Raw genomic sequence first — 14,482 nt, forward strand, 5'->3', positions numbered from 1 at the left:
AGCTACCGATCCTTTGCAACATTGCGTGGCGGCAGCGCGCCGACTCCGGCAGCATGAATCTCGAGAGCAAGGACAGGAACACTTAGCACGGCTATTGTTCCCACGGTGGAAGGACATAGATGTTGGTTCCAAATCATTGAAATAGACGTAATGTACGTGGTGCCGCACAGACAATTGCGCAAAAACGAGAGTGCCGCCATCAAGGAATTCGATATCGCACCGGTACATGCGCCAGTGCATGCCACGTGCCATGCTGTTTATGATGTATGCTGCCTCCTCCTCCCTGGAAGCGTGGCTTTTCTTTGTGGCTTTGGAAACCTGCCCACGGCAGTCACTCGCTAATCTCGAATGCGATATCATCGTCGCGCTTTTACTGGAGCAGGCACATGCTGCCGTACGCCCAGTTTGGTCGCGCTTCCGTGCTTCGTGTACGCCCCCCTTTTTTTTTTACTGTGACCGAGTTTGAAGCATTCGTTGCAAAAGTATGGCGATCAAAAAAATTTTTCATATCTGGAAAGCAGTTTCAATAGGCAGGGTCGGGAAATCATAAATGCACTCAAATGTGGTTGCTATAATCGATAGATTGTAGATCTGGGATCGTTACAAGTGTGTTCGACTGTATTCATTCAATGCTAACGCATTACCGTTGACAGTCATTGTGAGATGGGTTCTGCCACAACGGACAGCTGGTTACTCCCGCTGATTTGCATGGGCCAGAGAGGAAGCAGTTTGTGCAAGTGATGTCTCTGGCATCTTTATTATCCTCGAGCACTGTTTCAGTATGCGCGCTGCACTTTCTGCTGTGGCTCAGGGAGAGCCTCCGGCTGTGGATGGTCGATGCTCCACGCGGCCGTATTCTTCCACGCACAGGTGGCAGCTCCACAGGCCTGCAGCCACACACACACAACAGTCAGCTCTGGCACAAGGGGCAACCTTCAGAGATGGGCATGCTGTATGAGCAAAAATGAGAGGCTCTATATTTAGCAACAGCCATATGAAGTGAAACAGAACTTCACTATCTTTTATCCTCGAACTGTAGGATTAATTATAGAGGAAGCATTAAACCTGCAACATACCTCATATTCTTTATACAGGAAAAGCAATGTGGAAGGCATCCTGCTGCCAGGGCCCACAACCTCCGCATAGGACATGCTGGGCTGTAGCCAAGGTGCCAGCTTCATCCACTTACTTCAATATTTGGATACACATACTATTTATAGTTAGTAGTAGATTTTTTGGGGGGAAAGGGCAACTGTAGCCAAAGAGCAACAAACACAGGGTTGGTGGTCGACTCAGGTTAATAAGCAGTACTCAAGGTGAAGGATAAGAAACAACAGTAATGTATAGGGCCTAAAATTAAGAATAATGATTATATGTAATGATTATGGGCAATGTGTGTGGCCTTTGCAATGAAACGCAGCCTCAGCAACAGTCCTTGTGAGGGCAAAGAGTGCGGAGCACCAGCCATGCGGGATAAAAACGCTCAGCCAATTAAATAATTGCTGGTAAAAAAAATTGATGAATCGGATTTACCTAAAAAACTCAGAATTTTGGGGCCTTCAGATGTGATCATGTGACCATGCCGTGATTCAAAGAAAAAATGGCAAGAAACTGAGTGAAGCTTCTGTGACAACACACTTCTTGCACAAGCTTATAGTTGCATTGACATTCCTAAAGAAAAATTTCAACAAACTGCTCCCAATAATTAAACAGCTAGATGCGTAGTCCACCCTTTTCCATGGCGAGTACAGTCTGTTTGCCAGTGCCTGCAGGTGCTACTGAGTCAATGGAATGACGCATTTGCAACGAACTTTGGCGCAAAGGTCAACTGCATGCTTGACACTGTACACGAGGAGAAGCACTGTGAATTGATTACCAGCTTCTGAGAGTACTATACCGTTGTTGCAAAAAAGTAGAGACATTCTGTGCAGGCAAACATTCTTCACAGCTTCGTCCGAGTTTAATTGTGTGCTGGAACGATGTTTCATAATGCTTACAGCTTGGAGTACACCAGCGAGTCATTCTGGTATAGTATACTTGTGTTAATTCAACTCCAGTTAATTCCAAGCTTTCGGCCAGTTAATTCCAAGCTTTCGGCTGCGCGAGGTTTATGGCATACATATTTAGGCCATGAACTTTCATTATTCTGATCTGGTAATTAGCCGTCACCGGATAATTCAAACTTGACCAGTAATCACGTGAGCCAAGCCCAACCCTAATGGTGATCACAGTGGAGACTCCAAAGCAGCATCCTCCGTCATGGCAGTGCTTAGGGAAGAGTGAATGTGTCGAGCACACGTCATCTTCCGTCGAAAACATCTTTGGCCTGCCCCAGGAAGATATTACAAAGGTAGCTCACTATGAATTATTACTGTATTTACACGATCCTAATGTGGCCATATTTTTTTTTTTATTTTCTTATTTTTCAGGAAATTTCATCCAATAATTGCTTGGGGGGTGCAATCCGTTACTTAACCAAAAGCAAAATATGTTTGCAACAGCCTACCATCAGAACCAGCCTAGAGAGCGTCATCACCATTGCCATCCCAAGAGGGTGACCATGGATGGTGACAAAAGCAACAAAACGAGTTCTCGCATAGCATGAAGACGATACAATGACGACATACCGCTTTAAGTCCGAATACAAAACTTCACTCGGCATGTTACCTAGCGGCAGAGTTGCCAACCTCCGAAGCTAATTTCCCTCTAACTCGGATAGAAAAATTCCCTAGATTTCCCTAGATTTAGGAAAAATGCAGTTATTTAATATGTTCTCTGTAAGATCAACTGCGCATGTGCTATGAAAATACATCGCAGATTTTAGTTTTAGGACTTATTTATGTATTAGTTCGAAAGGATTTATTGAAGTCACTGTGCTTAAGCGGAAATGATGTCACAGTACAAGTTGCAATGCTTGCAACAGCATTTATTCGCACACAGCTTCAACAATGTAAAATGTAGGAGCAAAATTGTTCCTATCGAGGCGTTTTGGTTACCATCAGACACGCGGTAATAATAACAATAATAATGAAGTGTTAGTTTTCGAGCATACTTGCAGCAACTAAGGAAAGCAGAAAAAGTGCCAAGTTCTACTGCTATGCAGGAAAATGCACATTAGCCTAAAGTAGAGAAGCTGCACGTGCACGACGACGTGACCGTGGAGCTTCTGTGCTGCGGAAAAAAAACAACACAAGAAGCACGTGTGTTCTGTAGAAGAAAGCAGATATAAGTTGCTGACATTTACCGTCCACAACAGCTCCGCTCATTCACGTCAGCTAACTTGTACTTTGTAATACATTTCTTAAAGGATGACTTTGGTTTTGCGCTCATCATACTGACAGCGCCTTTGGCCAGCTTCAGATATTTCATTAAAGGTATGCAGAAATTGACAGCACAGCTAGGTACGAACGGCAATAGTTCAGTAAGAGTGATCTGGTAACTGCCAGAGGGCATCCATACCTTATCGTTTACTTGACAATATGCGTTCACTGAGGTGCTGTACGATTATAATCAAGTTATACTTAGCATGCCAATGCGAAGGTAATTTGTGGGGACTAAAATCAAAACACGCCTTCACATCTGTAGTCCCATCACAACAGTGGTTTCTGTCGTTCATGAGTAAGCGGAAAATTTCCTTAGATTTTGACAAATTCCCTTGTTCCCCGAAGACGTAAATTCTCTAGATCTAGGGAAATTTCCCGAGAGTTGGCAACACTGCCTAGCGGCAACAAGTCGCAGCTGGTGTTCGTAGTGTTCCGACATGCGCCCCTGAATGAATTAGCAAAGTGGTTATTCTCAGCAAGGGCAAATATCCCGTTTGCGATTATTGCATAATCGTTCGCTAAATGCAGAATATAGTACATGCTATGGACTATACTGAGGATTACATGTTGTGGTTCTTCATAGAGAACGACAAAGTGCTGTCTGAGAGTGATGACAGCAGTCATTGTGAGAATCGCTCCTACGGGTGCCACGGAAGCGAGATCAGACACCTTCTTCCTCTGTTCCCGTGCGGGAAGCAAGACAGCTTTTCTCGCGGTGGTGCAACCCTCCTATAAGCCAGTCACAAACGCATTGCCACGGAGCTCCGCACCCATTAGACTGAGCAAAGAATAAGGCAGGGTTGTTGAAATCAGCGTGGCCGGGGAATGCAGGAGAGGAGAAGACTACGAGCCACAACGAAGGAAGGACTCCAGGTAAACGTTCCTATTGCGCCACACAACTCCAGCGAACGTCTCAGGTCGTAACTAGCCTGCTTCCAAGCAAATGCTCTGGTAGCTGTTGTTGTGCCCATTATTCAACAGTGTGTTGTGTTTCTGCTGTCCTGGTACCACCAAAGCCCGGCCTTCAAGCCTTATGCACGAAAGCAGCTTGAGAAAACCCCTGTCTACAACATTAAGCAAATCTATTTCCCTTCTGTGAAGGCAAACTTCACTGGTTTTAGCTCTCACTGTCAGAATTGAAGGCATACTATACATTTCTTTTGCTAAATAATCAGGTGTGCATTCAATTTCTACTTTGTTCATTAGCTCTAGTGCCATTTCTAGGTTGGTTTTCTACTTTAAACCCATAAAATGTGGGTGTGCATTTGATTCATAGACGTGTTGAAATAGCAGCAAATACTGCCAAATGAATCCGCAGTGTGTTCTGGCATTTTGTCTGCCTCTCGTTTATTTTAATCCGCTGGATAATTTCGACCAATTTCATTGTTCTCTTCATGGTTGGAATAACAGAAGTCGACTGTACCCCTCTCAGATCATGTACACAAATGCGAAAGCTCGGCACATATGGGAAGTTTTTTTTATTTGCCGTTTTACCATGGGGCATGACGCTACGTTGCTGGAAAGGGTTCTCAGCATATCAGGCTATGCTGTTGAACATATCGTTGAGCTCCTAGTTCTCTAGAGAATGCACGTGTGGGACAGGCTCGTCCTGTCACATCGTGCACTGGATATTCTTGTATCCAGTAAGCGCATTTATTTTTCATTCTGTAATTCGGAAAGAGTGCGCTGCGATGACCAATCCCAACATTGGTAAATAATGTATATATTACAGTAGATCATTGCTGTTGAACACTTCTGCTATTGTAAATGTTGTGTAAATAAAGAAAGTGCCTGTGCATAAAATGCCCTTTTTTGGGGGAGCATGAAAGAAACTAAAAGCTAAATCACATTAAAAAGAAAAAAGGAACTCGTCAGTTTTATTGTTTTTAGTAGAATCCTAGCTATGAGGGACGCTGCAGTTGAGAGCTTCAGAGTAATTGTGGCTACCTTATAATGTGCAGCCACAGGCGCATTTTGCGCCCACTGCAGTGGCACTTGCGAGATCTCGTGGTGTCAGGTGAACAACTTCAAGAGTAAATCAAGCACACCATGCATTTATGCACGAGTGACCTCAATCGTGGCATAATTACCCACTTCATCTCACACTGGCGACACGACTACCCATACATTTCCAAGACCAGAGCAATCAGCTCCTCATACGCATTGTGCTACGGATGCCTGCAATGCAATCTTTTTGAGGCCCTGGCATGCTGTGAGGGAAGCACGCGTGTGCCCAACTTTCCTTGAACTGACTTGCTGTACACGCTCAAACTTCTCTTTGGCAACAAGAGAACACCAGGCCTCCATTATTGCAGGGTTCAGAAAAGAAATTTTGAACGCGACAACATTACAGATGATGCCGGTGAATGCCTGTATGTATGAGACTGACCAACGAGGGAACACCCTCAAGAATGAGATGCCTGACATTGTCAAAATACACATGGAGGAGACTCATACACGTTTCCAAGAAAGAAAGTTTGGCAAGAATAAAATTAATTGCTCCACCTTTCCAGAGAACTCCTGGGTGACCCAAGTTTATCTTCTGGGAATGAGCTTTTCTGGAAAAAAACTTCTTCATTTAACTATTCTTTCTTTGTATTTTTTGCAGGAATACAATCTTTTGCAGGTATGTTGCAAGGGCGACATTATCTATTTCACACTCTTTTCAAATTTCTGTGAGAAATAGAAAATGTGCAAAGGCACATCAAAGTTACAAAACTCACCTCACTTGGGCCATTTTCAAAATTTTTAAATATATTTCTATTGTGGACAGCATAAAAAACCCATGGAAATTACTTATATTTAAGCATACTAAAATGAGGAGAAAAGGTTTCCGACACAACTTTTTTATTTTGCATCGAATTCGGTTGTCAAGTCAGAAAATATTGCAGTAAGCAGTAACAGGATGCCCGCAGCAACACCTTCAAATATTTTCTTTTTGCTGTGCTTGGATCACTAGATAAAAAATGTTAAATTCATCTCGTAGTTTTTGAACCTAGTTCAAGAACTATGAGATAGTGAGCATCAAACGTCAATAAGCAACAGTGTACAATTACTCTTCCAACATGCATCACTGGAGATTCAGAATAATTAAGTTGTTTTTGCTTTTTAATTACAACTCTTATGACCAATTCTGCCTACCTAATAGCATAGTTAGCTACTGCACAGTAACCACTGCAAAGTATTAGAACAACAAAAAGTGTTGACAATGCAGTACTATGCTAGATAAAACACACTATAAAAGCTACAAAAATCTAAAGCCTTTGAAATCAAAGAAGTTTTACTCTTAATGAAGGCAGTTCTCCTACAACTAATCAGTCCCTTACAGCAAGTTTTGTGGTGGAGGATTAGCTCCAAGGGAAAGAATATCACCAGAGGGTGACTGACCTTCGGGTGGCTCAGACAAGGGTGGCTGCAGGCAGTACATGTGGTAGCCCCGGTCGCAGTCGTCACAGAACAGCAGCTGATCCTGCAGCACAAGGCACAAAATGGCCACACACACACATCGTTCCAGACATGTGCACTGAGCACAAATTCTTTCCAAGAGTGCAATGAAATGCTGACACACACCTCGTGCGAAAGGCCTGAACCACATGTTCCCTTGCTTTTACACAACCACACAGTGACAATGGGTTGAACCCATGTTCAGCCCAGTCACGGACAACCATGCAATCTGTGCTTAAACTGCACCTGCTGGCGATGAAGCAAGCTCTGATGACAAGGCGTCATTTGGAGCCAGCAAATTGCACATATAGCATATTGACCACACCTGGGCATGACTGCTACTGCAGGTGAGCTGGCCTGCATGAGCCGATTTTGCTTCTCCACTTTTTACAGGCAGTGTTCATCATTCATTCAATATATATGTTCATCAATATATATTGTGAAAGGGGCCAAGGAGAAAAGTTGCTACTTGGCAGCTTGTTCATTACGTTATCTGAACATCTGGCTGCCCCTGTTTGCTGAGGGGCACCAGGGCAGGCACATTATCCTCGACAGATCAGGCGTAATTTGCAAGAAAAGTCTCGAGGAATGTTCCAGACGTACCGCTTGTCAACACTGAGCATATACAGGGGCTGCTGCACAAATACCTGAAAATCTGCATCCCTATGTGAAGTGTACACTCAAAGAGAAAATGTTAGCAATGTGTCCTGCAGAATTGGGTGATGTTACCTCTAGCATCCCCTGCCATACGAGTGAGCACTTGTTTTTTGCATTCTCCATTCTTTCGTGCTTTTCCATTTGCTGATCCTTTCCCTTCATAGCCTAGGACAAGCATGTATTCGATGTTCTGTGCCCAATGCACTCCATGTCTAGTTGCATCACCAGCCAAACCTCATCCAATGAAATCCGTTAAAACAAATTATTCAATATAATGAAGTAACTGTAACTTGGCTTGAAGTTCCCATAGAAGCTCGCGCATTTAAAACTCTATTTTAATGAAGCGAAACTTTGCTTTAAATGTAAGCATAGCCAGCCTTTTTTGGTTGACCATTTTGAACTAATCAGGCCTTAATGCAGTGGCACCAAGGCACAGCTAAAAACTTTCCCGATGCAAGATTCCTGCAAGCTACCTGGCAACCCACCAAAACCGGCTACAAATCAGCGGCTGTGCCCACACTCTATTTCTGCCATCTATTAGTGCACTATTACACCAGAAAGAAATGCAAATCTAGTGTACGTTGCACTGACCAACTGTCACCAAGATAAACAATTTCAAACTCCCAGATATTTCCAGGTTTTCCCCGACTTCGTATGAAAATTCCCTGGCAGTCTATGACAATGCAGGTTCGAGGAACAAAATGGTCGTTTATAGCTAGCCAAGTTACTATGCCACTAAGCTGTAAATCAGGCAGGGTGCACTATCCATCAGATTTCACTGAATCGAGTGTTTCCCGGTATGGCCGAGCTCACACTAACAAAATCAGCATAAGACACCATTATTTTACAGATAGTGTAGGTTAACCAGAAAACGTACCTTCCTGCTGGCCACTGTAGGTACTAACATACTAACATGGTCGCTGGATGTAAAAGAAAAAAAGTGCGGCCTGCCGCATGCATTGAAAACTGTGTCATCTGCCGCGACGCCACCAGTCGGGGACTTGTTGTCTGGGATCGTCATAGAAAATGCGTCAGGAATGCGATTGGAACGCTGTTGCCCGTGGACGTCGACGCATCCCACCCCCGTTAACTAGTGCCGTTCGGCCCCGCCAGGCAGCCGAGAATGCAACTATGGTTGTGGCATTCGCTCCCATTGCAGCCCGCGCGACGTGGCAGGCTGCGCTTTTTTTTTTTATCCAGTGGCCGTGGTACTAATATTCCCGATTCAAAGCAGAGAGTGAAAGCTGCCTGCCTTTTCCCTGAATTTTAAGAACAGACAACTTCAATGAAAATTCCAGGTTTTCCCTGATGGTAAACACCCTGAAACTGCTATGCATGTACAATGAAGGGTTCTTTTACTTGCTGTATTTTATAACGATACACCTCATTATCCATTCACTCTTCACCTTGCTGGATGAGGTGTTGACATGAGGGAAGTAGCAGTACCTTTCGCCCTCTCACTTTATGCACTGCTATCCCTTATGTCATCGGACCAGAGAGGGCGTTATTGAAGGGTCGCTCACTCGGCACGGTGAATGATACAAAAAAGGGAGGCTGAAACCAATCATCATAACATACGACCTCTGCTCTCACGTTCTCAGAGTTTGATCAGCTTATCAGTGTTTTGTGAACATTCCAGCAGAGCGCTGCAAGCCTCCAATTTTGTGAATTAATAAGATATGTTGCAACGGTATTTCTGCACACCCAATCGCAGCAAAGATGGACCTGTGTTGACAGATACATTGCAGAATGCACTCATCTCAACTGATGAAGACGTGGCAGAAAAACAACCTTCTTCAGGCAGGTGCTCGGCAGTGCATTGCAGGCTCTTGCATTGGCTTCAGAATACCCAGTGATAACTGACCCAGCGGGCAATGTTGGCCTTAAGGGTGAACAATGGTTATAACAAAGTAATGAATGTAACATAGGCTCACTCTTGAATTGTCTTCATACAGAGGCTTTACTGCATGTTATTATTATTTCCAATTTATGGTACCTCAAATACCCCAATGAGATGTATTACGCGAGTGGGAAGTGGGCAAACAAAATTTATTGGACGAGATGGGTGTCTTTCAATTTGCGGGGGTCAGTAGTAGTCAGGAGTGTGCCACCAAATTCCAGCATGTAGCCCAAGCACAAGACAGTTGCCGACAGCACCCTTTAAAAGCCAAGCTTTTAAGACGCACAGCTCTTGGCTTGCCGTGTCAGGCCAACTCGAAGACCAGCACGAATGTAGTGGTCACCTAGGGGAAAGGTGGCATGCCATATTTGGGCAACACTGGCCCCCACATACGCATAATCAGTTCATTTGCAGAGTGTCTGACAGCAGCACTGCTGCAACTCGCAAATAGAAGGCAGCTCCAGTTTTTTTTTAAATTCAGCAATCTTCCTTTAAAAAATTAAAAGAAAGACAGCTGCGCTAAAGATAGCACACCGCAAATTGAGACTGGTGCTCTTAAATGTGGTCTAAACATCTCCTAATGACATAGTGCTTGTAAATTAATAAGAAGTTAGTTATCACTACTAATTAAGGGAAACAAAATACTGGAGACCTTCTTCAGGCAGATGCTAACAACACACAGTTGGTTTCGTCCATCTATAAGGCGTTGCTTTTTATTTAGAAACTGGTGTGTGTTAGCTGGGACATATTTTTAGAGTTAAGCTTTCACTAACTTTACAGCTTCACAAACGTGGCATCCACAGATGCCTTATGGTTCTTGGTGTGTACACACTGTGCACTAGAAATCATGTTCAGAAAGTGTATACCGTATTTACTCGTGCAAAGACCACCCTCATATACTAATGCCTACAGTTTGGAAGGTGAAGAATTTGAAAAAGTTTTCACTTATAGCTTCATGCTCGTTAATTTCCACAAGCCAGTGCTAGATGGCACCAGTTCAGCTGACGATGGCACCATCACTTAACCCGGCACTAGCGAATTGGTGCTGGTTAGGCTTAGACAGCCGATGCAGCAAACAGCAAGCATACCAAGTTCATGTGTGTGCTTACTGAACTGAACGGCGTAAGCTCACGTGTGCGCATAGAGCCAATGAAGATCCAAACTGATGTTGCGCAGCACCGCCTAATCTAAAAGTGCTGCAGAGACAATGTCAAGTGTGCATTTTCTACGCTCAATGACTACCCGGAACATAAGGCTACGTGATGTGTGCACACGAAATGCCCTCGTGGACTCAGTCATCACGGACTTTCCCGTGACTCTTACTTTATTATTGCGATAGCAATTATATGGACACTCCAGGTGCATTTTTGCCGTCGGCGTTGCCTGTGAATACGTACTACGTACTAGGCCGCGTACTACGCCGCGCACTCCCGCCCGAGCGGTTGTATCTTGAAAGCCATCTGCAGTGGGGGTAGAGTCCTTCTCTGCGCTGTGTTTTCCAGGCTTAGTTCGCGTAAATGCAAGCGGTGGGACGAGGGTCGATTCGCTCGCTGCTGCTGCTGCGCTTACTCACTACAGCATTTTGACAGCGAGTTTCTGCGGCAATCGAGTGAGACGTGTTGATGTTTGCTTGTGCGCGCGTGACACCATGCTTGTTAATTTAGTTAGTATGCCTACGGTTAGATGTTTATACGGCCGATAAAATTACTATCCTTACTTCGTATAGCTGACCATTAGTTTGGTATCACATGTCGCAATCGATGGATTGCTATTGCCTTTCGGGCAAAACTGTGACTTTTTGGTGCACAGCACAGAGCAAAGGTCTGTAAACAAGTTTTCCACTACTGTGCTGGCACTCAAAAGAACAAAATTCACTTTACTGTAGCAATTAGTTTTTCAAACTGCCCGTTATCGGATATCTTTGCAGCACTGTCCGTGTCCGTAACAACAAGCTGTGGTTTTATAGAAGGCATACAGCAAATCTGACATTTGTTAGCCTAATAATACACATGTTTACAACTTTATTACTCAAAAAAAAAAACTTGAAAAAGAAAAAAAAAAAAGCTTGAGTGAGTGAAGTGATGTCAAAACACTCAGGTAGGTGTGGGCACATTGAAGAGCGGGAGCGAGCAAATGAAAACGCAACGATTCCAACCAGGGAATAGAAGACGTCAAAAGCGAGTTGCGCCAGTCAGAGCACTGTCACTGGTTGTGAGGCCAGTGGGACAAGCATTTACGTAAGGACCATGCTCTGGCACGCGGTGTACAGCACCATCATCGAGAATTGTGGAGGTGATCACGAAACGCTGGCCTTGCTTGAAGAGCACACTCCGGAGTGATAACAAAGTTATAACTCGGTGTTTTTAAACTCCACCTGACTCAGACCCATGCACCGTAACAAGTTGATGTCATCACAAAGTCATAAGTCATCACACAGGCAGTGAGCAGGAATGCTGGCGCGCATGCACGCAATGCAGCCCTCGCTTGGTTGCCAAGCCGTCTGAACAAAAAGGTGCCACGTATGGCATGCATCTGATCACCAATAGAAAATCAATGCATATCTCTGCGATACCCGAGCACACGAAGGAAGTGGATGCTCCCTTCCCTGTCTGCAATGTAGCAGATCTGACAGCTGGACACATACTGTACGTTGCGTAAAATGCACCCGATGTTTCTTTTCATCACCAGGTGGCACTTGTCAAGAGATGTTTTCTTCCTTCTTGTCCGTGTGCTACTTGCGCAACCCACAGTTTGTCTGTCAAGTGTAGACATAGAGGCTTGCCTGCTGCTGCACCAACGTGAACAGGTATATGCGTGCACTCTAATGCAGGCCAGATTCACAAGCACCGAGCCATGCAAATCGGTGTTAGCATTAATTCAGCAGTGACAAACAGCAATGCACGACGTGCGAAACATTACACGCCATGTCCAGTCTGAGACATGCCGCAGCATTAGACTATGTTTGGACAAACACATTGGCCCAATTTCACACCTTCGAAAATTAAACGCTACTGGACTATGCAACAAAATTTTGGATGCCGTATGGCACGTTGCATGATTTAGCGGGAAAGATCGGTACACACAATGTAGTGAGCATCACAGCTGTGAACATAGTCCACCATTCATGTTACGGGTCATGCCAGTGTGAATGCATGAATTTGGATTAACAAGCTTTCTGAAAACAAGCTTGAATACTGTGTTATAGTTTCTTCGAAAGTAGCAGAAAATAGGCAATATTCGTTCAAAGGATGTAATTAGTTCATTGCACTTCACTAAAACATGCACTGAATGCGGTATGATTACACACACTTCTAAACATGCAACTGAAATATCTTAGAATGTTACACTAAAACACTAAATTACAAATTTGCAGCCCTCATTACGATGTTATCTTCCACTAAGCAATTGGGGTGATGACTTTTTGGATATCACTTCATTTATTTTATTCATTTATTCAGTATCTGCATTGCCAATAAGGCATTACAGCTGGGGGGATGACATACAAAAGTTTATAGAAGGTATTTATACACTCAAAGCAAGGCAAAATGCATCAACAGATGTAGTTTGTGCGACATCAGGTGGGAGACGATTACAGGCGTGCGCTGCCGCTTCCAACAAGTGATACAATGAGCACTCCAGTCAAGGCCACAAGGAAATTTGGCCATGCGAATTGTTTATTACTGTAAAATTATGCACTAGGTTCACTACTTTATGGACTAAATTATCTCAAATGCCAACAAGGCATAAAGAAGTGCTAGTCTGGCCTACCATGTCGCTTTACTTGAAAGTAAATGCTTCTGCTAACAGTGAAAAAGAGGTCTCGGCATGAGTGGCTGACTTGCCATGTAAGGTAGTGAAGTTCCTGACAAAACAACTTCGCTAAAATGGAAGAGCAAAAAAACAGACCACTGCACAGCGTAACGTTAACGCTTTACTGATGATGATTTAACTAGGAGGCAACCATTCGGGCTATTTGGGTATGTCAGGCCGGCAGGTATCACTGCTAAGAAAAATGCAATGAAAGCAAGGGATGACTCACAAGTGAGAGTTTATTTGGATGCCATGCATAACTGCAGTGCAAAGAAGTTTGAGCACAAGCGGAAGAATGGGATGTTGACACACATGTTTTAAACTCCACCTGACTCAGACCCATGCACCGTAACAAGTTGATGTCATCACAAAGTCATAAGTCATCACACAGGCAGTGAGCAGGAATGCTGGCGCGCATGCACGCAATGCAGCCCTCGCTTGGTTGCCAAGCCGTCTGAACAAAAAGGTGCCACGTATGGCATGCATCTGATCACCAATAGAAAATCAACGCATATCTCTGCGATACCCGAGCACACGAAGGAAGTGGATGCTCCCTTCCCTGTCTGCAATGTAGCAGATCTGACAGCTGGTCACATACTGTACGTTGCGTAAAATGCACCCGATGTTTCTTTTCATCACCAGGTGGCACTTGTCAAGAGATGTTTTCTTCCTTCTTGTCCGTGTGCTACTTGCGCAACCCACAGTTTGTCTGTCAAGTGTAGACATAGAGGCTTGCCTGCTGCTGCACCAACGTGAACAAGTATATGCGTGCACTCTAATGCAGGCCAGATTCACAAGCACCGAGCCATGCAAATCGGTGTTAGCATTAATTCAGCAGTGACAAACAGCAATGCACGACGTGCGAAACATTACACGCCATGTCCAGTCTGAGACATGCCGCAGCATTAGACTATGTTTGGACAAACACATTGGCCCAATTTCACACCTTCGAAAATTAAACGCTACTGGACTATGCAACAAAATTTTGGATGCCGTATGGCACGTTGCATGATTTAGCGGGAAAGATCGGTACACACAATGTAGTGAGCATCACAGCTGTGAACATAGTCCACCATTCATGTTACGGGTCATGCCAGTGTGAATGCATGAATTTGGATTAACAAGCTTTCTGAACAAGCCTAAAGCTTGAATACTGTGTTATAGTTTCTTCGAAAGTAGCAGAAAATAGGCAATATTCGTTCAAAGGATGTAATTAGTTCATTGCACTTCACTAAAACATGCACTGAATGCGGTATGATTACACACACTTCTAAACATGCAACTGAAATATCTTAGAATGTTACACTAAAACACTAAATTACAAATTTGCAGCCCTCATTACGATGTT

General features: G+C 44.0%; 1 protein-coding gene across 1 annotated transcript in view; it reads right to left on the minus strand.

The window, feature by feature from the left end:
* Positions 1-728: 728 nt before the first annotated feature.
* LOC119458695 (zinc finger protein ubi-d4 B) overlaps positions 729-14,482 on the minus strand; it is a 111,027-nt gene continuing 97,273 nt past the window's right edge. The window contains exons 8-9 of the mRNA XM_037720555.2: positions 6,711-6,792; positions 729-887 (exon numbers count right to left, since the gene is read on the minus strand). Coding sequence (XP_037576483.1) covers positions 808-887; positions 6,711-6,792 — 162 coding nt within the window. The 3' untranslated portion in view covers positions 729-807. The remainder of the gene's footprint in view (positions 888-6,710; positions 6,793-14,482) is intronic.

This window comes from Dermacentor silvarum, chromosome 7 (genome assembly GCF_013339745.2).
Source record: "Dermacentor silvarum isolate Dsil-2018 chromosome 7, BIME_Dsil_1.4, whole genome shotgun sequence".
NCBI lineage: Eukaryota > Metazoa > Arthropoda > Arachnida > Ixodida > Ixodidae > Dermacentor > Dermacentor silvarum.